The sequence below is a fragment of the Amyelois transitella genome, chromosome 11 (assembly GCF_032362555.1).
Source record: "Amyelois transitella isolate CPQ chromosome 11, ilAmyTran1.1, whole genome shotgun sequence".
Taxonomy (NCBI): Eukaryota; Metazoa; Arthropoda; class Insecta; order Lepidoptera; family Pyralidae; genus Amyelois; species Amyelois transitella.
The window spans coordinates 2,248,766-2,276,759 of NC_083514.1; the positions used below are offsets into that span (position 1 = coordinate 2,248,766).

General features: G+C 33.8%; 3 protein-coding genes across 4 annotated transcripts in view; 2 read left to right on the forward strand and 1 right to left on the reverse strand.

Moving 5' to 3' along the window:
- Window positions 1-8,267, reverse strand: part of LOC106135096 (uncharacterized) — a 98,136-nt gene extending 89,869 nt beyond the window's left edge. For both annotated transcript variants that reach the window (XM_060946509.1, XM_013335293.2), the window contains exon 1: window positions 8,008-8,267. The gene's annotated coding sequence lies outside the window, so the exon portion shown is untranslated. The remainder of the gene's footprint in view (window positions 1-8,007) is intronic.
- LOC132902238 (lipase member H-like) lies at window positions 8,225-27,947 on the forward strand. Its single transcript, XM_060946510.1, has 2 exons — window positions 8,225-8,399; window positions 27,158-27,947. Exons 1-2 carry the CDS (start codon window positions 8,395-8,397, stop codon window positions 27,837-27,839), a joined length of 687 nt encoding a protein of 228 aa, XP_060802493.1. The 5' UTR covers window positions 8,225-8,394; the 3' UTR covers window positions 27,840-27,947.
- On the forward strand, window positions 18,890-26,062 carry LOC106135095 (lipase member H). The gene is made up of 3 exons (XM_013335290.2): window positions 18,890-19,060; window positions 23,530-23,830; window positions 24,684-26,062. The coding sequence occupies exons 1-3, from the start codon at window positions 18,952-18,954 to the stop codon at window positions 25,366-25,368; spliced, it is 1,095 nt and encodes a 364-aa protein (XP_013190744.1). The 5' UTR covers window positions 18,890-18,951; the 3' UTR covers window positions 25,369-26,062.
- Window positions 27,948-27,994: the final 47 nt, after the last annotated feature.

Below are 27,994 nucleotides of genomic sequence, written 5' to 3' on the forward strand. Positions count from 1 at the left end.
ATTTATTACCATTATTGAATATTGAATGTATTGAAACTTAAAAATAAATAATAATAAAACATATTAATTATTTATTTGATTAAAAAATAAATAAACATAAATCACACAGTTAATGTTATTTAGATATCAACACACAACTAATTAATTTCAAAGTAATATGATGCTTCGCTTCGTTTATTGTCGCGTATGATAAGATAAGCGCCGGAATTCAAGATCAAACGATTCGATAGCCCCCTAAAGTTTTAATGTGGGAAAATTCATTATCAGATTCGTCTCGATATTTTGTTACAGCTGTAAATCTGTATTTTAACGTGTTTAAAGTTGATATTAATGTGTATCAATGGTAGATTTAAATCTCCTATCATCGTGAAAAGAGTTTTGAAGTTATTTATGAATTGTTGTCAATGAGTTATAGAAAAATAGAGAAGACAAACTGTAGAGATATTTTATTTTAAATATATCTATAAAAATGTTTTCTTGTTTATTTTCATTTTGTATAGAATTAGTATGCAGTATTATGTAACTATTATAGAAAGAAATTATCAAAATTTTTGTTGTACTGTTTTTAGGTAAACAATGAAAAATAAAATTCAACACGTTTAATATGTGACTTCGCAGAAAATACAATAAAGTAACAAAATAAACTTAAAAAAATTAAAAAAGAAAGCGTTCCTAAAATTTATTGTTTTACTTTACCCAACCAATAATTGGGTTAAAGAAGCATTAAGTTTTATTTTTCGCTTAAAATTATATTATTAATTAAAAAAAAATGTGTTTTCCATAAATTTATCTCTTTGTTCACAGCTGAGATGATATTAATTACCAATGTGACAGTCCGATTTTTATCAGATATTTAACTGTACCACAGTAATTAACTATTGCGGTAAAAGTACTGTTAAACGGTTTGCAAATGTTTTATTGCACTATACTGTAATCCGTCAAATCTAGTGAGGTTTAATGATAGATGTACTTACATATAGTCACGTCTACATCCCTTGCGGAGTAGACAGAGCCAACATTCTTGAAAGCACGGAAAGGCCACATTCAGCTGTATGACTAGATGATGGAATTGAGATTCAGATAGTGACAGATAAAATGTTATCTATACTAATATTTTAAAGCTGAAGAGTTTGTTTGTTTGAACACGGTAATCTCAGGAACTACTGGTTCGAATTGAAAAGTTATTTTTATGTTGAATAGAACATTTATCGAGGAAGGCTTTAGGCCATATAACATCACGCTTCAACTATAAGGAGCGAAATAAAGGAAAATGTGAAAAAAAAAACGGGGAATATTACTTGAGGGCTTCAATGGTGCCCAAAATAACTATTCCACACGGAGGGAGTCGCGGGCACAGCTAGTTTTATATATAACCTGTCACTGCTTACTGCACACTGCTACTTATAAATAGGCCGTCAAACTGAACGTGGACTCTCTGTCTATCCCGTAAGGGATAAAGACGACATATATTTACTTATGTATAAACGTTTAAAATTTACGAGGTATTAACTTGATTAATGGTAGTATTCATAAACTTAAAATTACTTAATAGAAATAAATTTAACTAGGGTTAAGTTTATATAGAGTGGCATTTATATTTATTAATGATAAATGTGTTTTGGTAAGGCTGATAAATAATAAAAACTAAAAGTGAAAGGTAATCTATTAAAGGGTTAAGGTATAATGTATGTGATACAGTATTTCCTTATTAATGTTATGGATATTCGTTATTCATAAGTACATTCTGTTCAACAGATTTAAGTCATGTCTGCTGTAGTACTACATTTAAGAAGTTTCTAATAAATCCTTTTGTGGATTCTATGGACATATAAATTATGTGGATATATCAATATTTATGTATTCATAAACTCATGTACCTTTCCCGGCGGGGAAGGCAGTAACTACACCTTTCCATTTGCCATCATTCCTACATACTTCATTTGCTTCATCCACTTTCATAAATCTCATCATGCAATCTTGTCGAAAAAAGAAAAGTGATGAAATAGTCCTACTGAAGTGCCAAGAATCATAAGTCACGTTAGAGTATATTAATTAAGTATATATGAAACATACATACATTTAATCACGTCTATATCCCTTGCGGGACAGACAGATCCAACAGTCTTGAAATGACTGATAGGCCACGTTTAGCTGTTTAGCTCAATGATAGAATCGGAATTCAAATATTGACAGGTTGCTAGCCCATCGCCTAAAAGAATAATCCCAAGTTTATAAGCTATCCCTTAGTCGCATTTTACGACGAACCATGGGCACGAGATGGAGTGGTCCTATTCTTTTTTTTATACGTGCCAAAAACCACACGGCACAAATGATGTCAGATAATAAATCAAAATGATGGATAACCCAACCGCAGATTCGTTTTATTTATAAACTCCATAACAATTCAATAACTTTTATTACAATGCTCACCGTAAAATTAATTTATTGATCTAAATCGGGCGGTTGTAAAATACTAATACGATTTGAACCCACTACCTTGTGAAGAACGTTTATGAATTAGCTATTCATTATTAGTTCTGAAATATTATATGTACTTACCTACATAATACAAAAGACATCCTAACATACTCACAAATTTTCGCATTTATAATATTAGTAGGATTTAGACAGATTTCTTAGAAAAAAATATTTATTTTATAAACAAAGTTGAATAGTAGAAATTAGGATACTGTTTTTGAAGTCATACGAGTACCTATATCAAGGAAAAACTGAAATATTCATCAGTCTTTTCTTGTTCTCACGATAGGGAAGTAACTGGCAAAATTTAGTCTATTCATTAGCAATAAAATTCAATAAAAATCTTAAATCGTACAACCTTAGTAAAGGTGTATTATAATTATATGTAAAATTATTTCAATCTTGTGGGTGACAAGGAAACGACCTTCAAGTTGAAATGTCAACAACAAACATTCAGTGATACTTTAACTTAACTGATGATGACTGGAAAAAATGTTTTTATATCGCAATATAAAATATATTTTTCTAAGGGATAGGCTTACTAACTTAGGATTATTTATTAGGCGATGGGCTAGCAACCTGTCACTATTTGAATCCCAATTCTTTCATTAAGCCAAATAGCTGAACGTGGCCATTCGGTCTTTTTAAGGCTGGTGGCTCTGTCTACCCCGCAAGGGATATAGACGTGACCATATGTATGTGTATATAAATATACCCTTGGTTTTTCCTCATGGTAAACTCTGTTTCTGCACTAAATTTCATTAAAATCTAAACCACCCGTACATACATACATCTATCTGTGTTTATTCCAAAGGGTCGACTGGCAGAGAATTCCTTGTGGCATTAAGTCCACTTGTTGTACATTTAATGTGCATAGAGTTTAAATAAATAAATAAAAAAATCGGTTTAATGTTAAGGCGTTAAAGCGTACAGTCAGACAGAAAAACCTTCGTATTAATAATTTTAATAGGGATTTAAAAAAAACTGATATAGGTACATATAGTACGAATTATCAAAAATCGTGAGCATTTTTGCAGTGAATCATGAACGTGGCCTTTCACTCTTTTCAAGACTGTTGGCTCTGTTTACCTCGTAATGGATAAAAACGTGATTATATGTATGTGCGTATATGCACATGCACACAATATTGGAACGCGCGTCACATGCGCAGGCGCATCAGAATCACAGATTATGTTTTATAATGATTACGGCGCATCCTTACGCAACACTTTCTCTTGGACATCGTCGATGACCGGTTGTTTGCGAAACGTTGCAAAAGTGGGCCTTTTAATTGGTCATGGGCGTTAAATATGGTAAGAACCCAACAGCCGAGATATTTATTAAGGTTTTTAAAATGAGATTAAAAATTTAGTAGCGGAGATATGTCTTTATTTAAAAACAAAAGCGTGAATCGCACATGTTTAAATTGATAGAAATTAATACTCAGATTTGTTTTAGTGCTATTTGTTACCGCTTCTTCTGCACTGGCGATTTGGAAGCGGAAGCAAACTTAGTTTTAAGTAATTTATTCGACGTCAACCAATGTTGTGAAACCAAAAGATGTGACAATTATTAACCCTCCAACAGATCAATTGAACAAAATTCGCTCAGTTGGACTCCTTTCCAGAGAAGCGAGGATGCCACCGGGACTAATGCCAGGAGATGACTATTATTGCATACTAGCTGTGCCCGCGACTTCGTCCGCGTTGAATAGTTATTTTGGGCATCATTGAAGCCCTCAAGGATGAATAATTTTCCCCGTCTTTTTTCACATTTTCCATTATTTCTTCGCTCCTTATAGTTGCAGCGTGTTGTTATATAGCCCAAAGCCTTCCCCGATAAATGATCTATTCAACGCAAAAATAATTTTTCAATTCGAACCAGTAGTTCCTGAGATTAGCGCGTTTAAACAAACAAACTCTTCAGCTTTATAATATTAGTATAGATTAGTATAGATCATTACTACCCAATTAATACGAGATCATTGTTCCATTACAAAAAATGTACATTCCACAAGTGTAATAATTTTGGCTAGACAAATGAACATTCTGATAAAGTAACGCCTATTTAAACACGGTAATGTTACCAACAACATCTGTATAATTCTGCCCTAGTTTTCACACGGCTATAACATCATTATTATTGTTAAACTTTACTATGTTGCCAACTGTTACCCTTTATTACTAAACATTCGTTTTAATTATCACTAGTTAGGTACTGCTCAGTACATTTGTACCGTTGGAATTTCAAATTCAATTCAAATTCAAAATTGTTATTCTTTATTATGGGACATTTCAAACTTCACTTAATAATTGTCACATCTTTTAGTGTTTCACATTGGGTGACGTCAAATAAATAATTTAAAACTAAGTTTATTGCTGCTTCCAAAGCGTGAGTGCAGGAGAAGCGGTTACAAACTGCACTGGAGCATTTTCTTCAATAACGTCGACTTCATCTTTTTAATTTCTAGTAATCGTTTCGTAGAATATTCAAGTGATTATTTACTTAGTTAGTGTTTCCCAAATTTCAGCTATTAGACACGTGATTTCAGAATTATTTGTCGTTTGTTCCTTACCTCCTTAATGGGTTATGTACAGAATTAATCTTTTGTTAATATCACGTTTATATAATCAAGAGTCTGGAAAAGGACATAGGGTACCTTTCATCCCGGTAAAAACTATAGTTCCCGTAGGAATCGCGGAATCCCTGTATTCTTTTGAAGGCGACGCTTAATTCGTCGCTTCTGATAGGTTGCATTTAATTTCTTACTTTTTGTAAGTGGTGCTGTAAGTGTGATTGGCTATAATCTATTGGATTGGATATAATCTTAAGATTCTTCTTTTAGGCGATGGACTAGCAACGTGTCATTATTTGAATCTCAATTCTATCATTAAGTCAAACAGCTAAACATGGCCTTTCAGTCTTTTCAAGACTATTGGCCCTGTCTACCCCGCAAAGGATATATACCTGATAATATGTATGTATGTAAAAATATACATATACATAAAATATACATGTATATAAAAATATACATAAAACATCATAACAGTTATCTGGACGTAAGACAAAGGTACGGCGGTTACCGTTCGCCGTTCCGGCCGGCCGGACTGCCGGAAACGACATCTGTCGGTGACGGCACAGTTGCATCTGTTTGATATCAATCGCTTATCAGATGCAACATGTTTTTTTATTGATAACGGCGATTTTTAAATGAAAAGCCTCTAATAAGAAGCAAATTCTGCAGTGCAGTTTGTTACCGCTTCTTCTGCACTGACGCCTTGGAATCGGCAGTAAACTTAGTTTTAAGTAATTTATTTGACGTCAACCAATGTTGTTAAACCATACGTTTTGACAATTATTAAGCGATACGAACTATCCTATAATAATGAATTGAATTTTGAATTTGAATTTAATTATATAGTTTTACTAGAGAGCGCCGTGTGGTTCCCGGAATTAAAGAATAAGAACACTCTATCTCTTTCCTATGGATGTCGTAAAAGGCGACTAAGGGATAGGCTTATAAACTTGGGATTCTTTTTTAGGCGATGGGCTAGCAACCTGTCACTATTTGAATTTCAATTCTATCATTAAGCCAAATAGCTGAACGTGGCCTATCAGTCTTTTCAAGACTGTTGGCTCTGTCTACACCGCAAGGCATATAGACGTGACCATATGTATGAATGTATGTACGATTGTAAAACATCAATACAATTGACAATAATACGAGTCATATCAATTTATTTTTCAGAAAGATCAATGTGTTTGACAGTAAATGTATTGTTAACAGTTGCAAGAGAATTGTAGTAGGATACCCTCAAGGATTTCGTGTAGGAAGCAGATAGGTAATTACCTACCGGTTATCAACCAAGTACTGTGCGTACTTGACAAACCTACAATTACTTAATTACATATATACATACATATGGTCACGTATATACCCCTTGCGGGGTAGACAGAGCCAACAGTCTTGAAAAGACTGAGTGGCCCCGTTCAGCTGTTTGGCTCAATGATAGAATTGAGATTCAAATAGTGACAGGTTGCTAGCCCATCGCCTAAAAGAGGAATCCCAAGTTCATAAGCCTATCCCTTAGTCGCCTTTTACGACATCCGTGGGAAAGAGATGGAGTGGTCCAGTTCTTTTTTGTAATGGTGCCGGGAACCACACGGCACTTGACAAACCTACAATTACTTATTCAGTTAGAGAATAATCTTTAGAGCCCAAGGTCCGATGGCAAGTAAGAAGGATATTAATAAGGAGTTTATTTCCACCATAAAAACAATGAAGATTTTACATGCATACATATAGTCACGTCTATATGCCTTGCGGGGTAGACAAAGCCAACAATCTCGAAAAGATTGAAAGGCCACGTTCAGCTGAATGGCCTTATGATAAAATTGAGATTCCAATGGAAACAGTTTGCTAGCCCATCGCCTATAAGAGGAGTCCCAAGTTTATTAGTCTATCCCTTAGTCGCTTTTTACGACATCCATGATAAAAAAACGCGCGCGCGGTAAGACAATTTTAGCCAAATGTTTGGAAACATGTATGTTTGTTTTTTATGATTGATTAAGCCCAAACTAGGAATGCCCCGTATTTTCAGAATTCAACAATTTCATAATTTATCGCAATAATCGCAATAAGATAAAAATAAAATTTACATAAAACAGTTGTTTGTCAAAATTATAACATTTTTTTGATTCTTCTATAGATATCATATTAGATTCGCCAAAAACTTATATCACGACCTTTGGATCAGTCATAAAAACATAACATTCAAATAATGCAAACTTATTCGGTTCATTAACATTTTCAAGATTGCGATTGGAACAGCATAACATCCATGACCCAAATATATGTTAATTATCCAGTTTTCGCTTCAAAGTCACAATATGTCTGAATGTAGTAGTCACTGTAAACACATGCACACCTACACTATCAAACAGCCATTTTCAAACAATTTACAACATCCCATAAAATTTGAAACGACCGTTTTGCTACATATAACATTCATAGTATGTTCGGTTGGACAAAGTAACTATAGAAATATGCATACATACATACATATGGTCACGTCTATATCCCTTGCGGGGTAGACAGAGCCAACAGTCTTGAAAAGACTGAATGGCCACGTTCAGCTATTTGGCTTAACGATAGAATTGAGATTCAAATAGTGACAGGTTGTTAGCCCATAGCCTAAAAACGAATTCCAAGTTTGTAAGCCTATCCCTTAGTCGCCTTTTACGACATCCATGGGAAAGAGATGGAGTGGTCATATTCTCTTTTGTATTGGTGCCGGGAACCACACGATACTATTTAAATATGTATATATACTATAGAAATATGTACAAAAATAAAAATAAAAAAAAAATAAAACGGAACCAGTCCTGGCCCAATAAGTTGCAAAATCGATAAAAACGATTGCGTGCGCATCCAAAATAAGTATGACACACTCGACATTAAAGCCTCTTCACCTTAAAACGAAACAAATGGAGCGTTAATTACTTGTGAAATCAATAAAAACTTCTTACCTTGATAATCTGTTTTATATTTTGACAGCTGGCGCAAGTCAACAAAGCAAACAATAGTGTGCACTTGTCTATGCCACTTGAAATTGCAAAGCAATAACGTCACAAAAACTGTCACTGATTCTACTAGTTCGAAATTTAAATACGAAATTTCGAAACAAACACTGGCAACCGAGAACGAGAAATGTTTCGTTGTTTTCGACTTTTAAAAAAAGTGGTAAGAACGCGTCGCGGCGTGCGCACGCGTAGAGAATCGCGCGCAACACTGACTTGTGTTTGTCGGCCATTTTCTTGGCGTGGTGGGGAAGGCACCGAAATAGGAAATAAAGTGGAAAAGAAGGCTTTGCTATAGTAGCCTTCGCAGTTTAGTCTGCGCCTGCGCTGCTCAAGATGAGGTAATCTTTTGCAATAATGTTAATGTTCTCTCGACTCCGTTCATAATGAATTTTATTAATGCTTATTTATAATTATAATGGTGGGATCTTATTGCGAACATTGAGCCTTCTTATAAGTTATTGAGTACAATCAAAATAATTATACAAACGCGTCTAGTTACAGAATTTATATCTAAACTAGCAGTGCCCGCGACTTCGTCCGCGTGTAATAGTTATTTTGGGCATCATTGAAGCCCTCAAGGATGAATAATTTTCCCGGTTTTTTCTTTAACGGAAAATGTTAATTATTTCTTCGTTCCTAAAGTTGCAGCGTGATGTTATATAGCCCAAAGCCTTCCTCGATAAATGGTCTATTCAACACAAAAATATTTTTTCAATTCGAACCAGTAGTTCCTGAGATTAGCGCGTTCAAACGAACAAACAAACTCTTCAGCTTTATAATATTAGTATAGATTTTATACTTAAATATTTTGTGATTGTAAGCTGCAGTTTTCATCACAGAATTATTAATAACTAGCTTTTACTCGCAGCTTCGCCCGCGTTATTTAGTGCCATCTACAAAAAAGCTCATTGACAACGACGAATCAAGCTCTACTTACAAAAGAATCCAGATTTTCGTAAATCCCTCGGGAACGATAATTTTTACAAAGATGAAAAGTAGCCTATGTTCTTCTTCAGACTCTTAATTATATAAACATAACATTTCTATAAGATTAATTTTAGAAATATCATGTTTATATAATAAGCGGTTTATATAATGTATAATAATACGCTTACGTATTATTATATATAATAATATATAATAATACGTAAGCGGTAACAAACAACCAAACAAAATTTCGCATTTAAGTACAATATTAGTTGGTATACAGTAATTATAGATTACTGTAGATACCTACTTTGTCTTAAGTATATAGGTTCCGTTTCTTCTTTAAAATAACTAACTTTAAAGGTGGTTATAATCAGGTAAAGATACTCGTAATAGTCGGACCTTGGGCCCTTTTTCAACCAAGAATCAATCGGGTAAAATCGCCAGGAGGATGATTACAGACGTGTAGCCCATTCGAGAATTTTTTAGTTAGTTCCAGATTTTTGATGAGCGTTTCGTTCTGTTCTTTGAAGGAATACTGTGTGCGTTTTGAAGAGCTTTCCGTTCTTGTTCCTTGAACGGGACGCTAGCTTCAAGGGGATTAACTGCTTAAGTATTTTGTAGCTTGTGGCTATTTGGTAAATACTAATATATTAGATATAACCTAAAATTAAATTTATTGAAATGTAAAATGACTTGTGCCGTGTGGCTCCCGGCACCAATACAAAAAAGAATAGGACCACTCCATCTCTTTCCTATGGATGTCATAAAAGGCGACTAAGGGATAGGCTTACAAACTTGGGATTCTTTTTTAGGCGATGGGCTAGCAACCTGTCACTAGTTGAATCACAATTCTATCGTTAAGCCAAATAGCTGTACGTGGCCATTCAGTCTTTTCAAGACTGTTGGCTCTGTCTACCCCGCAAGGGATATAGACGTCACCATAGGTATGTATGTATGTAAAATGACGTGAAAAAGTGACGAATGTAGGCTTCGGCATTGGCACACACAGTTTTTACTCGTACATTATTGACATTTGAATGTGTATGGAAGAAGCAACTGCATAGCAAATACTTCTTTTCTTATCTATCTCTTTTCTTTCTTCTTTCTCTGGCTTCTCAATTATTCTGAGAGTAATCCCCAAATAAAAAAAAATATATACATAATAATGTTTTATTTCAATGTATGGTAGATTTCTATATCGTTAAATAATATATCTATTGTTATAATCTTATCACTAAACGGCTCCATTTTATGACTATATGCCTTGTAAGATAGTAATGATCGCTTTCTTATAACTATGTTCCGGTATAAAATTATATTCCTAGGGATATAATTATATACCTATATATTGCTAAGTAGACAGATCCAACAGTCTTGAAAAAGACTGAAAGGTTAGGTTCAGCTCGTGAAAGGTTTATTCGCCTTTTACGACATCCATGGGATTCAAAAGAAGACACGACGAAGAACTATCAATTGGCCAAAAAGGTAATGAGCAAACTCACAAGAATAAGGCAAAATTGAAGTTCCTGATACCACCAAAATGAGACTTGTGCGAACTTTGGCTTTTAAATCTTCTTATTAGTATATGAGTTCTGGGTGGTTCACTAATTTTGGTAGTTTTACATAAAATTATGGTTAAGTCTTCAAGTGCACTAAAGGCAAATTCATTCATTCATAAATTTTAAGAGGTTGAGTTTCTTTGGGTAGCCTTTGAGTTTTTAGTTGGCAAACATTGTGATTTACGTTTTGTCTATAACATTACGAAAGGCGATTTTTGGTTGAACGATTAAGGTAACCGATAAAAAAGTTTGATATACCTACAGGTGGCCGTGCCGTGGGGTTCCCGGCACCAAGCGAAAAAAGAATAGGCCACTCTGTTCCTTTCCCATGACTGTCGTAAAAAGCGCCTACAAGGGGAATCCCAAGTTCATTAGCCAAACCCTTAGTCGCCTTTTACAAAATCCGTGGGAAAAATGTGGAGTAGTTCTATTCTAAAGTGCCGGAAACCACACGGCAACTCAAAAATGCGTACACTATTCAAACATTTTTCTCATTTACATAATTTCCAAACATAGATTAACCATGCGGGTAAGTAATTAGAATAATATGTACCAAATTAATTCTAGTTTTTGTTTTAGAGATACGGTGTCGTGATGTTTTTTTATTTGATTTTTTTTGCTTCGCTTGCTCTGCTTGATTTTTATAATTTATTTTAACAGGAAAACCACGCGCGGAAAAACCAGCGACTTTTTCAAATCATCTATCTTCTATACTAATATTATAAAGTTGAAGAGTTTGTTTGTTTGAACGCGCTAATATCAGGAACTACTTGTTCGAATTGAAAATTATTTTTGCGTTTAATAGACCATTAATTGAGGAAGGCTTTAGGCTATATAACATCACGCTGCAACTATAAGGAGCAAAGAAATAATGGAAAATGTGAATATATATAAATAATAATATATATAAAACTCTAACGTTACTATGACTGAATGACTTGCAGACAGCCGAGTGAAGTCACCTATAAATGTTTTTAATGACTCTTAAGTTACTCAAGATGCAATTGAAAATATATTCTGATTCGAAATTATAATAGCTACAGCGTGAGCGATGATTCGGCTCGACCGCCACCAAAGGGAAGATCTTCCGCCAGGCTAGGTGTGATGCCTGGGGAACCGCGCGACAGACGATGTTGAGTCGGAAGTTGTATTTATGCTCCAATCTGTGAAATCTTTGTAATCGCGATTTAGACTCTTCGCTGTTATTGGCTGAGCGCGTCATTTTCTTGCAGACAGACAGACACACTTTCACATTTTTAATATTATGGTATGGATTTTGCCTGTTTATATCATTTTTAGATGACGTCATGATTATTTAAGATCTAAGGATGTTTTTATTGTATTGGCGTAAATTATATGGACGGCAAAAACTTAATACGACAAAATGGCGTAGGTGATGTGATGTGTTTTTAGAATATTGTTTTTATTGACTTTTAAATTAATCTTTATTGATATAGTCGGTTAACGTAATTTTCTAGTATATATAATGTATATATGTAGTGTAAAAAATTAAAATCTACAACTTTTATTAACTAATGGATAATAATCACATGAACTTAGCATTCCTTTTGTAGGTATTGGGCTAGCAACCTGTCACTATTGGAATCTAAATTCCATCATGAAGCCGAACATACAGCTGAACGTGGCCTATCAGCCTTTTCTAGACTGTTGACCCTGTCTACCCTGTAAGGGAAATAGACGACTAAACGTGGCTTATATACATATGTAATGTTCGTCATTCAAAAAATTTCACAGTCATACACCAATAAACTCTTAACGATGACTAACTATTTTAGTTTTACCGATAACGCATTTTTTTCTATGCAAAATATTCAGGTCATTGCACTAACTTCTGTCAATATGACTCTAGATTTTATTTCATTTGAAGACGATCTTTCTACTTTTTAATACGTATATATTGTTAAAGCACTTTTAATCGTGTCACTTATAAAAATATAATAAGTACAGCAGGCAAGTTTTTAGGCAAATTTTCGATTGAATACTTGAAATTATACCTAAGTACTCTCTAAGTACCAACTACTAAACAGTTATTTTTGATTGCGCGAGTTTTTATTTTTATATCTGAATTTTTTGTGTATTTAATTTAATTTTTTTTTTATTGTTACAATTAAAATTTGTTAAGTACAATAGGCGGATTAATTGCTAATAGCATTATGTAACAGCCTACAATTGGGTTAAGCAGAGAACCTTTGTGTGTAGAACCTATATTAAAATTGTTATGCTCATTGAAATTACTCACAAATTCATAGTAATTTCAGAGAAAAGTTATTCCATGGGATTTACTATAAGCCCTAGCGCGCAAGTTAAAAAACAATTTTAAGATACTTTTTAAAATTACTACCAAGTAGTGGTTGTTCTGTAAAGTTTATTGTTATTAAAATGTACTATTTTAAAGGTTACTTGTTATTTGTTTTGTTTTTAACTGGGATCACATCTGGATTAAATATGATGCCGCCAGATTCATGTGAGTATGATTTTTTTTTATTACAATTTAGCCTCGACACTAAGACGAGTTTAATAGCATTATGTTCCTACAACTGGTGATCAATTTTTTCAATTAATACTCGTAAAATGGGAAACAGATAAGAAATTATATATATCTATGTGAATTTGAGAATAAATTGATCATAATCTCGATTGTTTTATAGTTAAACAAATCTCAATTTTCGGTGATTAGATTTACAAATGCCGTGTGGTTCCCGGCAATAAATACAAAAAAGAATAGGACCACTCCATGGATGTCGTAAAAGGCGACTAAGGGATAGGTTTACAAACTTGGGATTCTTTTTTAGGCGAAGGGCTAGCAACCTGTCACTATTTGAATCTCAATTCTATCATCAAGCCAAATAGCTGAAGGTGGCCATTCAGTCTTTTCAAGACTGTTAACTCTGTCTACCCCGCAAGGGATATAGACGTGACCATATGTATGTATGTATGTAGATTTACAAAAGCGTGTTCCTTAACAGGTACCTACACTTCAAATTCACATCGCGACCTATAAAGTAAATGTAATTGGTTAAAAAATCTCTTTACCGAGTTAGATGATCATAGGTACCTACATACATATTCAGGATACTTGATGTTAAACCATTTTTCAAACCAACCAGATTTGCGCTGGCGCTTTTTATTATGACGTAAAACGGAACTGCGGACAGCGACAGTGTTGATTCACTGCGTTGGCAGGTGGCTTAGCACTATCACTACATACACACATACATAAAATCACGCCCCTTTACCGGAGGGGTAGGCAGAGACTACCTCTTTCCACTTGCCACGATCTCTGAATACTTCCTTCGCTTCATCCACATTCATAACTCTCTTCATGCAAGCTTCAAGCATGCGGCGGTTTCGGGTACTTTTGACCTGACTCTTTACCAGGACGTCTTTAATTTGATCAAGATACGTTCGTCTAGGTCTTCCCACTCCGAACTTTCCCTTCATTAGTATAAAACATGGGCTAGCTGTCGCTATTTGAATCTCAATTCTATCATTAAGCTAAATAGCTGAACGTGGCCATTCAGTCTTTTTAAGACTTTTGGCTCTGTCTACCTCGCAATGGGACATAAACGTGACCATATATATGTATGTTGAAGTTACATTTGGAGAATAAAAATCGTAATGATCTCATGATCGCGATACAATCATAGCGTTTTTTTTTTCAACCTGCACCTGAATTCTGAGATTTATTTCACTATTAAACATAAACTAGGCAGAAAATTGCATACAGTTCAAGACGTTGTCACATATTTCCTAAAGTTTTGAGAACAGAATGGTATTTTGTCTATGATTTTTTTAAATTTGTATAGATCAAGCTTGCATGCTGTGTGTATGACCTTTATTTAACAACAAACAAACAAGACATACATATATACCTACATCTTAATTAGGATATTTCTGCACGTTCAGATTTTGAGAAATGATATGCTATGTTGTATGTTTGTAATAGTAAACGTCATTTTCTATGTAAAACCTTATATAGGAATGGCCTATTAGTATAGTCAAGGCTTAGAATAACAATATCAAAATTGTTAATCTTAAACAAAGTAACACTGAAGTTAAGAAGTTGATTATTACCTGGACATATGTACAGTAAGATTCTTTTAGTTATTTTGAAATTTATTATGTTTGTACCTACATATAATCAAGTAGTAGTCTGGTTTTTATGCCTTATGGGGTAGACAGAGCCCACAGTCTCGTAGAGGCTGAATGGATTAAAGAAGTAATTAAATTTGCATACATACATACATATGGTCACGTCTATATTCCTTGCGGAGTAGACAGAGCTAACAGTCTTGAAAAGACTGAATGGCCACGTTCAGCTATTTGGCTTAATGATAGAACTGAGATTCAATTAGTGACAGGTTGCTAGCCCATCGCCTAAAAGAGGAGTCCTAAGTTTATATCCTAAGTCTATAATTTAATTTGTTTTTTTAATAATAGACTACTATTAGTGTAAAGTATTTTAAGATGCTGATTTCATTATTTTTGGATATTCGTTTATATTTTCGTACAAATAAAAGTTAAACAACTTTTTTTACCAAGGGTCTTTATCTTCTTTTAATATTTTTAATAATTAAAATTAAATATAATAATTAAAATTATGAATTACAAGTAGGTACTATTTGAGACGACACACAAAATTACACACATACATATGGAAAAAAAAATAAGAAAAACCTTTAAGGGTCATATCATTTGAATAAAGAAGATACATCTTATGAGCTTGGCAATGACCGACTTTGAAAATGGGTCAGTAATGTGTCACTCCGGTAATGTTTGTTTTTCTAATCGATACTTAAAACAGATATCTGTTAATATACAGATTCTTATCATAAAACGACTGTTTAAAACCGGTCAAGTTTAAGTTTTTCTCGCGTGGAAAAGGACCAAGGCATTACGCCTAAATAAATTTTATGATTTGTATTAATTTAAAAAAAAATGTCTAATTATAAAAAGTATTTATTTTCCCACCACGGACATGTACATACATACATAAAATCACGCCTCTTTCCCGGAGGGGTAGGCAGAGACTACCTCTTTCCACTTGCCACGATCTCTGCATATTTCCTTCGCTTCCTCCACAGTCATGTACCAGTGATTATTTTCGAATGTAAATAAGCTTGAATACCAATCGATGATCTTATGGTGAGGGAGATCATCGTGAGGAATCTGCACATTCAGACTGAATGTGTTAACATGATCCAATACGGTTTTATGTTCCCCTGCAAAGATTGCGGAGGTCAGATGGGAGTCGTTTTGTTAAAAACCGGACTCACCCAATCCCAGGATCCATGGTCAAGGGTGAAACCTGGGCTCCTCTTCAGAGTGGTGACGATTTAACCAATACCAGAGCCAGGAGGAAGAAGAAGTGATAAGAAAAAGAAAAGATAAGTTTGGATAGTTGTGAAGTTGACGTTGTTGAAGAAAATGCTGCAGTGCAGTTTGTTACCGCTTCTTCTGCATTGACGCCTTGGAAGCGGCAGTAAACTTAGTTTTAAGTAATTTATTTAACGTCAACTAGTGTTGTGAAACTAAAAGATTTGACAATTATTAAGCGATATGAAGCATCCTATGATAATGAATAAAAATATTTGAATTATGAATTTGAATTATGAAGAAAGTGTAAACAAAGCCGGGGAAAATATTTAGTAATAAATGAATACTAAATGAGATTTCAACATTATCTTAATTGATTTTTCACGTTTAACGTTATGAATAAAATGAAGAGGAAATGTAATAATAACTTATATTTCCTAATGTGACGCAGATAAATGCCTCGTAAGATGTCGGTAAATGCGTAAAATATGTATAATTTTAAGAACGTTTTTAATTGTTAGAAAACTGATGAAAGCGCTTTATGAGCTTATTAACTTTCATCATGAGCCTTGCAGCTGAATTTTATTATTTATTATATATTTTATATATTGATTTGTTGGGTTAATTTCACTTCTTTTATTATTATTTGTATAATAGCATAAAAATAAATAACTAAAATAAATAAAAAGTCTCGAAAAGACTGAAAGATCTAGCTTCCATGCTGACATGGTAGCGAGGAAAATATATAGCATTAATAAGTTATGTTTTGTAGTAGTAGAAATACCTTAATTATTGTGTGCTGATACTAGAAAGGAGTTTATAATCTATATATAATGTCACTGAATGTTTTGTCAACAATCAATCCTTGAATAAAAAGATGATGATAAAGTATGATGTATGCACGTTAATAATATCTAATAATAGGGAAGAAGTTATTACTAGTGCCGTGTGGTTCCTGGCACCAATACAAAAAAGAATAGGACCACTCCACCTCTTTCCCATGGATGTCGTAAAAGGCGAATAAGGGATAGGTTTATAAAATTGCGATCCTTTTTTTTGGCGATGGGCTAGCAATCTGTCACTATTTGGATCTCAATACCATCATAAAGCCGAGCAGCTGAACGTGGCCATTCAGTCTTTTCGGGACTATTGGCTCTGTCTACCCCGTAAGGGATATAGACGTGACCATATGTATGTATGTAAGTTATTACTACCAACAAACTTCATTAATCAGGAAATCAAGTTATATTCCTACCATAACATTGCCCAATCGTTATGATGTGTCATACCTTAAGGTTTCCACGCCTATCGAATAAGGGCAAGGTTCGGTCATAGATCCTCGTTGCGCAAGCGGCTGACAATTACCAAAAATGATAACGTCGAACGAACGCCGGTTTGGGGAAAAGACGTTATAAGTATAAAGTGGAAGTCGACATTTTTGTAATCGTTGTTGATATTCACGTATATGAAATTACGGGTTATGAATTATCATAGCCTACCAATCCTACTAAGGAGAGTGTGGAAAGGTAGAAGGCGGAAGGCCTAGACGACGTACCTTGATTTAATTCAGGACGTCCTGGCAAAAGGTCAGATCAAAAGTACCCGAAACTGCCGAGCTACATGAAGAGAGTTATGACTGTGGAGGAAGCGAAAGAAGTATGCAGAGATCGTGGCAAAGATGTAGTCTCTGCCTGCCCCTCCGGGAAAAAGACGTGATTTTATGTATGTATGTTTATCCATGGAGGCGTAGGTTCAAATACTACTTCGGCCATGACCAATGACAATGTGATACCAATAACTCTTTTTGTAAGTAATTTATATTAGTTTGAATTTGAATTTGAATTTGAATTTGAATTTGAATTTGAGTGTTAACCGATGCTCTTACGGCAAGGAAAAACATCGTGAAGAAACCTACTCATTGAACTTACTGGATTGGTAACCATATAAGTTATGTTCCTTAGGTTCCTGCAAAAAATACGGAAATCAGGCGGGACTCGCTTTGCGTAAAACCTGTCTAATTCATTCCAAGATCTTGGTCAAAAAGCTCAAAAGATGTAAATTTTACCTCTATGGTTGGATATTTAAATTTGAGAATGTCATTCACCTAACCATTAAATGGCTCATAAGTACCTACATATAATTTGGCAGGAAATTGACAGTTACTTATGAATTATTAAGTATTTGGTCACGGTTTTTTAATATTTCTTGTTAGGTTCTTGCAAAACAAAAGTTAAGATTATTGGCCACACAGATTAATTTTTCATTTTTTTTTTAATCCGTTCATCTTACGTTGTTCGATGTATTAAAAAAATATATATGATTTACCAATAGTGATGTGACTGATTTATTTAACTTATTATCGTAGTTATTCAAAGCAATTTATTTATTTGAATTTGGAATATATAATAATCAATACCTCCTGTAGGTTTTTCCTCTTAATTTTTAACTGGTTTTATTTCAACTACGTATTATGACGGCCACTATGACGTATGTTGGTGTAGTGGTTGCCTGTGCATTACAAGGCTTTCGGTTCAAAGTCAAAGTCAACATTTTTGAATTTAATTAAGCCCTTTATTAATTATTTTGTCAGTTTAGTAAACAAATGGTTAATTAATTAGTTAAGTTCGACCTTAATATGTGTTTAAATATTAAATAATCGTTTTACCTTACAGCAACCTCTAGACATTGCGTTTAGTTATTTATACTTTTTTTTTCGGAATGTCAATGGTCGAAAGATGGCTGAAAAATACATCCAAATCCACTTCATGCTTTGTACCAATGACTTCAGAAAAGATAACTCAAGATTAGTTAGGTCAAATCATGCCTTACACTTATTTTCACCTTGACCCAACATATGTATATTTGACAGAGTAATTCGTCATTATTATAATTTAATACATACTTAAAAACAAACAATTTCACGAACGGAAGCCTGAACCCTAAAACGTAGGTACCAAAACCTGTCTATGTGATTCAAAATACATTGTTCTTCCTACCGCATAACCGGCTGCACGTACGCTGCCAAAAAAAAAAAAAACAAAGTGATTTAAAAAAAAAAGTGAAAATGTTGTCTATGATTTTTTTGCTGTTCGCGCCAATTTTGTTCAATAGTGTGACGTCTATGTATAGCAGCAAAGATATTGAGGGATATCCGTCGGGATATTTGGCTGAATGTAAGTACCTACTTAGCATTCATATATTTTGACGATGCGGTGCGTTGACACACAGCCAACAGCTGTAACAAATAATTTAAACATAAGTTAAACACTTAATGTAATATCCTCACCTCTTGTGTGGACCCAGGGTGGGCCATTTGACCATGATCTTGGCTGGTTAAGTCATGTCGACTGCCATCCGACCTCCGCAACCTTAACATTGCAAATATATAATGTAACTAGCTGTCCCAGAAAACGTTGTTTTGCCATAAAAATAATCTTTAAGTAATTTCTGGTAAAAAAAAAATGTTTAGGGTGGACAACTCTTATCACTAAGGGGTATGAAAATAAATGTTGGCCGATTCTTAAACCTACTCAATATGCTCCCAAAATCTCATGAGAATCGGTCAAGCCGTTCCGGAGGAGTACGGGAACGAACATTGTGACACGAGAATTTTTTATATATTAGATGTTCTTCTAATAAAATAAGAATATGATAGAAAGAGCAGGCAGTACGTTATTTTAATTTTTAATTTGATTGAATATACTTTTTATATTTTCTTAATCGGACATATGTGTCTTAATCTTTTCTATTCATAAATCTAGAAACAATAGTCGTGATTTTAATTATTTAGATGAAAAAATTAACTTAGAACACAAAGCTTGTGAATTTATCGTCAATAACGTTAGTCGTGCCAAGTTCTTTGCTCTGTGGGTTGTATTTGGCATCAATACTTCCAATTACACTACAACAATAACTTATACCATACGGTATGTTAATATATTAAAATAAAAAAACCTCATGGGTTTTTAATTAATTTAACGTGGTATCTCCAAACTTTTCTTTCGTTTGTCTATCAAATTTGTTACCAAAAGATATAAAAGTCACTATTACTAACTGATTGACTGACCAATTCTATTTTTCTTCTCATATTTAAGTCATATTTAACAACTTATTGTATCAGTGGAGTCAAAAAGAGTTTTGAGGAATTTTTATTTGATTGTATGTTTATATGTTTACTTTATCATATACATATAATCACTATACCCTTTGCAGGGTAGGCAGAGCCAACAGTCTTGAAAAGACTGAAAGGTTCAGCAATTTGACTTAATAATAGAATTGAGTTTCAAATAGTGACAGGTTGCTAGCCCATCGCCTATAAGAAGAATCCTTAGTTTATAAGCATATCCCGTAGTCGCCTTTCGCGGCATCCATGGGAAAGAGATGGAGTAGTTCTTTTCTTTTATCTATTGGTGCCGGGAACCACACGGAACTTCTTGATCTTATATAATACTTAATTACTTCAATGGACAAAAATGCTGTTCGTATAATCTCAAATTCAGCATGTAGCACACATACGGGGTAGATAGAGTCAAAAGACCTCGATCCTGAATTGCATAAGAAAAAATTACACTTATATCCACCATAGCATCGGTTAACAATCAGTTAATAATTTATGTTCCTGATTCGAAAATGAGTCATCAAAAGAGGTATTCGAACCCGCTACCTCTTGTTTACAATTCGGATATTTTAACCGCACTTCTCTGAAAATTGTGATGTAAGGACAAAAAAAAGTTAATTATGTGCGTTTTTATTAAGAATGCGGAAATCTTAATAAATAGAATTAATAGCTCGATAGTACCCTTGAGAATCCTCATTTTTTCTACCAAGTTATTGCGACAAATATGAGGAAGAAATTTCATCTGTCATCATCACTTTTCTTAAACGACTTAACTATAAAAAGCTTAAAATCATATTTATATGAAAAACGTGACATTAAGTACATTAAATTATTGTTTTATCGCCGCCGTGGTTGTATTGAAATTGGCTTTTTTTGAACGTCGAAATATTAAATCTTTAGAAAGCTCCGTTGCTGCATGAATTCTTAACCAGCATTTCAACTTTTTCATTAAATATTGGATTAGGCATTAGGCTTCCATCTCACCTGAAGGTTAGTAACGATGAATACGAAGAAGTTACATGCCAATTCAAGAGAAGAACCCATTTATTCTATTTTAGAAATAGCCTAAATTAAATTTTTCTTTAAATTCTGATTTACATTATATGATCGGTGTGTTATCTTATCATAGTTAGGTAGGTACCATTTTTTGTCGCAAGTTATCGCGCCTTTGCGATGCAACATAAAATTGTTCCTTTATCCTCTTCATTATAGGGTAGACAGAGACTATGTCCCCAATTGCAACGAAATCTGCATAGTTGCATATTTCTTTCGCTTCATCCACGTTCAACATTTAGATGCAAGGTTAATGCAATTGTACCGACCTCCTAAGTCAGAAGATTATAATCTAAAACGTGATATTCCCCATTTTGCTAAACTATTAACAATTTTTTTCGAGTGGAATGTATGCTTATCAATTATTTATTATAGCTTTTTGTCAATTAATCTTAGTATTTTCATTATAAGCTATAATAAAAACACGTGTGATATTAGGATACGTATGTACGTACGCAATTGTTTTTTACGTACTTATACTAATTAAATACATTTGTTAATCCTATATCCGGTATTTGGCACCTTCGACGCTCAAGGCTGTTAAATAATAAATAGTCATAATAAAAATAAATAAATTAACATACAACTTAAAAACAAAAAAAAAAAAACAGTAACAAATAAACAACTAATCTTACTTTCGCATTTATGATATGAGTATGGATAAGTATATGATGAAGCGAAGGAAGTATGCAGAGACAGTGGCAAGTGGAAAGAGGTAGTCTCTGCCTCTCTCCGGGAAAGAGGCGTGATTTTATGTACTTATGTATGTATGTATGGATACTCGCACTTGCTAAAAGTTCTTCAGTCGCAGTTCTGGAGGTAAATGTCATTTATTTCGACAGATAAAATAATTTTATATTCGTATTGGATACCTCTCATTAACTGAATCTCAAGCCACGTGGAGTTTCAGTCTTTTTATTACGAGACAGTTATTTGTCCCGTGACAAGGGTATATATACCTTGATGTACCTTACCTACCTTGTAAATTTCGTTTGGTTTAAATGAGTTGATAGATAAGTTAATAATAATATTCTTTACTTTTTTTAAAATTTAAATGTTATTTATATTTCTTGGGACATAGCAACCAACTTAGCCTATAAAACCTCTTAAAGCCTCTTAAAATATCAAATGTCATTTTTTGGTTACGTATGTAAATGGAGTTAACAAAACTACACATCACTTTTTAAATAGATATGGAAGGTCAAAAAATGAGTTTTGACGTCAATTGTTTTAGCCGATGTAAGTGAGTCAAAAGTTAATGAGAACGGAAGTACACGACAAACACACAACATTTGTATACTAAGGATGTGTTGTTATTGAAATAAGTGAGTGTAAATATTTACAATTATGACCTTTATCGGTTTCGCGGTTTGAGAGTATCCAATGACGAATAATTTGAAGGGAAACAGTAAATCAATAACATACATACATACATAAAATCACGCCTCTTTCCCGGAGGGGTAGGCAGAGACTACCTCTTTCCACTTGCCACGATCTCTGCATACTTCTTTCGCTTCGTCCACATTCATAACTCTCTTCATACAAGCTCGGCGGTTTCGGGTACTCTTGACCTGACCCTTTGCCAGGACGTACTTAATTTGATCAAGATTTTAAAGTCTGCGTTCAGCACTCTGAATGTCTGAACACAGTTCCTGCTCTTCGGGCGCAGATTGCTCATGATCAATCGGGTGAAATTATTAAAAAACGAAACTTAACTAACGATTCTGCTTTTAAGGTTTCTTTCGATTCTGCTTTTTTTTTTTCTTCTTTTTCTTTTTTTTCATAGGGTTTCAGCCCTATACTTACTACGCAACTGACTTCTACGAGAATCAGCCCCCGTAGAATGACTGAATGAAATGAATGAAAAAGCAAACAGCAATAGTTTTTCGCACGATAAAAGATGCTGGCGCAGATTTTTAATGTCAGTCAGAGTAAATAATCAAAACTAAACTACATATACATACATATGATCACGTCTTTATCCCTTGAGCGAAAGACAGAGCCAATAGTCTCGAAAATACTAAAATTCCACGTTCAGCTGTTTGGCTTAATGATAGAATAACTAAACTAAAGTAATAAATAAATACATACGGGACAAATTACACTGATTGAGTTAGCCTCGAAGTAAGTTCGAGACTTGTGTTACGAGATACTAACTCAACGATACTATATTTTATAATAAATACTTATATAGATAAACATCCAAGCCCCAGGTCAATCAGAAAAAGTTCTTTTCTCATCATGCCCTGGCCGGGATTTGAACCCGGGATCTCCGATGACACAGACAAGCGTACTACCGCTGCGCCACAGAGGCCGTCAACGTGAAAGTAATGATTCTGCTTTTAGCCAATTGGCCAATCAATCGACCATTATAAGGATGTTATTCCATCACTAAGCTATCGAGATAAAATTGGTCATTTCGAGTCATAGTCTTATGTTTTATACTAATATTTCATCTTCCACTAATTCCAGGTCCAGGCTCAACAAAACCAGCCATCATCACGGACAAGTCTCTCAAATTCCTTGCCATCACAGTCGTTGGAGCGAAACCAAATGTACCCCAGAAGCGGAAATCGTACAACTACTTCCAAATGAGAGAGATGTCTAAAGATCCAACTATGGATTGGAGCAAGAGAACCGTTATGTATGTTGGGGGCTTCTTGGATAGTCCAAATTTCATTTTTGCCAGGACTATTGATGTTTATTACCGGAGATTGGGGTATAACGTGTGGTTGTTGGACGTAAATCGGTTTACGACTATTGAGTACCCCGCGTAAGTAACATTCCACATTTTGTTTAGTGAAACTTACACCATCATCCGTCATATCTCCCGGTTTATTATATTACGTTACTTTCAAATAATGTATTTAAAAATACATACTTTCTTATACAAACATACATACATATGGTCACGTCTATATCCCTTGCGGTGTAGCCAGAGCCAACAGTCTTGAAAAGGCTGAATGGCCACGTTCAGTTATTTGGCTTACTGCCGTGTGGTTTCCGGCACCAACGAAAAAAGAATAGGACCACTCCGTCACTTTCCCATGGATTACGTAAAATGCGACTAAGGGATAGGCTTACAAACTTGTGATTCTTTTTTTTATGGGCTAGCAACCTGTCACTATTTGAATCTCAATTCTACTTTCTTATGTATAAAAATATCCCAAATTTATTTAAATAAATAGGCAAGTGTATTTACGAAAATGTCAGAATATATGTTTAACTGTGTATATTGTGCTACTTATTAAAAAAAACGATAAAACAACAAAATTCTAATAATAAAAGTAAGTAATTACAAATATAAATTCAAAAATAATATATGCACTGTATCGTATAATGCACGAAATTAATGCACCCAAAATATGCATGATCTGAATGATGATAAACTTATAAAACTGCACGGAATTCTACTAACCAATGAATTGCTAAAGTATACTTGAATTACGCATAACTAACATTGAATTGAACTAAGAGTACCTATTATTTACGAACTTGATATACTTTTAGGCTAATCCAAAAATTGTATACCAAAAGCTGCATTAACAATTGTTATAATTAACTTGGAATTAACTACAATGTATTTATATATTCTCAAAAACTATACTACTTATTTTAATTTTCAGGTTGGCAAGAGCCATGAGAGCGGTTGGTAAATATGCCGGTGACATGATAGCCAACTTGACTTCACTGGACGTAGGTTTCAATCCGAAGAACTTTGAAATCCTGGGTTACAGTATCGGCGGACAAACTATGGGGCTTATAGCAAAGAGATACAAAGCTGTAACAGGCGTCACAATTGATAGACTCACTGGATTAGATTCCTTTGGCATATGTTTCCGAAGATCTGAGCCTGAAGATAGATTGGACAGAGATGATGCTGATTTCATAGTTCTTGTTAAGACTAATATTGATGCTTACGGTATGGCTATGGCCGTAGGTCATGTCAATTTCTATGTAAATGGCGGAGAAAATCAAGCAGGTCTCGCAAGTTGGACAACGTGCGACGAATGGTGCAGTCATTCAAGAGCGTACAAATTGTGGATAGCTGCTTTAGAAAATCCTCATAGTTTTATAGGTGTTAAATGTGATTCAATACAACAAGCGAGAGATAACGAGTGTTTTGATAATAAGCCAAAAGTAACTAATACTATGGGAGTGTTGACAGATAGATCTAAACCAGGAATCTATTATTTGTCCACGACCAATATATTTCCATTCCATTTAGGTGTGAAGGGCACGAAAAAAGGAAGAGACTCATTCTCAATGTTAGCTACAAATGCGAATGCTCCGGATATAACTGTAGTTTAATTGTGATTCTGTGATATTCTTTAGTTCAATTTGTACGTATTGTCAACGTATTTTAGTCAGATCAACAGTTTGTTAGTATTGCAGGCAATTTAAAGTTTTTACTAAATTGATAACAAGATTTTCCCGATCTTATAAACTTGTAACCTAAAATTTGCAACGACGATACCATTATGTTAGTATAAAATATAAAAATTTATGTAGCGCAGGCGCTATTTGCCAATAGATATGATTTATTTTTATTTTAAGTGTTTGTTAAAATATTATATATATTAAAATGTTGTTTTTTTGTTTGTGTTTTAACTGTTCAAAAATAGAATAAAGCTAATGTTAGAGCACCAAAGCATAACAGTTTGAAATGCAATCAGTAACACAAGGTGTTGAGAAACAGAAAATGAATGGATTAGATACTTTAAATAAATGTATTTAAGTTTTATTTCCGATAAAACCATATGCTATTATAATTTAACTTCAACAACTGAACTGACAATGTTAATAGAAATAATATTCTCATCTTGTCCCTGTAGCGTGACACGCGCGACGCCGTTTTTATCGCTCGAATATCTACCTATGTTCCGTTTCACGTCATTTTAGAAAGCGAAACAGCGATATATTTTCGCGCGTTAAAAACGATATTTCTTATTTCCTTGTTTGGAACCGAGGACTACATATGACTTTGATATGGGGATTAACCTGAAATAAATTAATTTAAATTTTTTGCCTTTTTAATTGTTCTCTTTTGTAATATAGCAGCTATAAGTTAAACCCTTAAGTTTCCCAGTTCCAAGTTGTAGACAGCATGTGATTGATTTGAGGTTGTGTGTTTGTCTGTATACCACTTCTTTGGGTTTATTTACGTAGGAACTTTAAGGTAAATATAGCAATTGGAAAATGTCAAAAGTCTATGAAGTAAGATTTATACAATTTTTTTGACAAGCTTTAATATTAAATTAAATCCCAAAGTATCCCAGTGAAAAGAGTTTGTAAGGTTTGCTCATCTGATAATAATTCGTGTTATAACATTAGATACTTTAAAATCTTTGTTGTTATAATCGTCGTTTCTATATAAATATAATCTTTGGGGGAAGAAGTTTTTAATATTGTATCTACTACCTCTTTACGAAATGACAATGCATAAAATTTGGTCCCAATTTTTTTTACTAGCAACATTATCCTAACTTATAAGTGCATAAGTAAGTTTATTTGTAACCTACCTTTAATACCTGTTATATTGATAGGTTTTAATGACCATAGAACTCAAACTAAAATAGGGCTGTGTTATTCAGATTTCTTTGTTTATGACTGTCGTGTACATCGTGATGAATGCGACCTAACTGTATAATAAACAAACCAGATTTGTTTGTGATAATCTTAACGTGATAGATCTTAATATGGAGACACTGTTAAACGCAGGTTCCCCAGACTTGTTTTTTAAAATATCTCACGTCTTTTTACGATTTTTTTCACTGATGAAATTAATTCTGTATAGTATCAGATTGTTAGCCCAATGCTTAAAAGATGAATCTCAAGTTTTTAAACTTTGATTGACTTTTAAAATCTGTACGGGATGAGTAACTATCAGATCAGCTCAATTTATGGTAGATTATAATGTATAAATCTTATTCCATCACAATCCATCTAAACCTAGCCTCTTTGTCTTGTGACTATGGCCCTTTTTACCCCGTTAAAAATATAGACGTATAAACATATATTAAGAATTTATGTCGATTAATTCTATAAATAAAACAGATGAAAAAGATAAAAAATATAAATATTTCATTTATGTTTTCAGAGCTGCAAGATTCACGAGAACAGTCGGCAGACACACGGCAGAAATGTTGGCAAATTTGACGAAAATATCACCTTTTGACCCAAAGAAACTTGACATACTCGGCCTGAGTCTCGGAGGTCAAATAATGAGCTTCCTGGCCAAACACTATTACGCATTAACAGGAGTAAAAATATCAAGGTTAACTGCGTTAGATCCTTCGGGGCCTTGCTTCAGAAATTTGGGACCAGATGAACGTTTAGATCAAGATGATGCTGACTTAGTAGATGTTATATCAACAAATATAGATGGTTTTGGCATGGCTACTCCTGTAGGACATGTTAATTTTTACGTCAACGGTGGAGAATTCCAACCTGGAGATATTTTATGGATGCCTTGTAATGTATTCTGTAGTCATATTAGATCTTTCACTATTTGGTTAGCTGCGTTAGACAATCCAGACTCCTTTATAGCAGTACAATGTGATTCAGTACAAGATGCTAGATATAATAAATGCCATGATAGAGAACCTATGGTCACAAATATTATGGGTTTGAATGTGGACAGAAACAAGCCAGGAATATTTTATTTAGCCACCCACAATAATTTCCCATATTATTTGGGCGTTAAAGGTCTAAAAAAGAGGAGTGATTATTTTTCGGCAAAATTAAGATTTATTAATGCTAAAGATGTTATGAGAATGTAGGTAGGCAGTTAAAGTCTTGATGTTCAGGATAAAACGTATGAAATTATTCGAAAGTATTATATTGATGACTTAAGTTTTTACTAAATCATTAACAGTGGGCTGTGTCTTAGCTTGTAAAGTTTAACATGAATTCAATATATAATTCAGCTAAATTT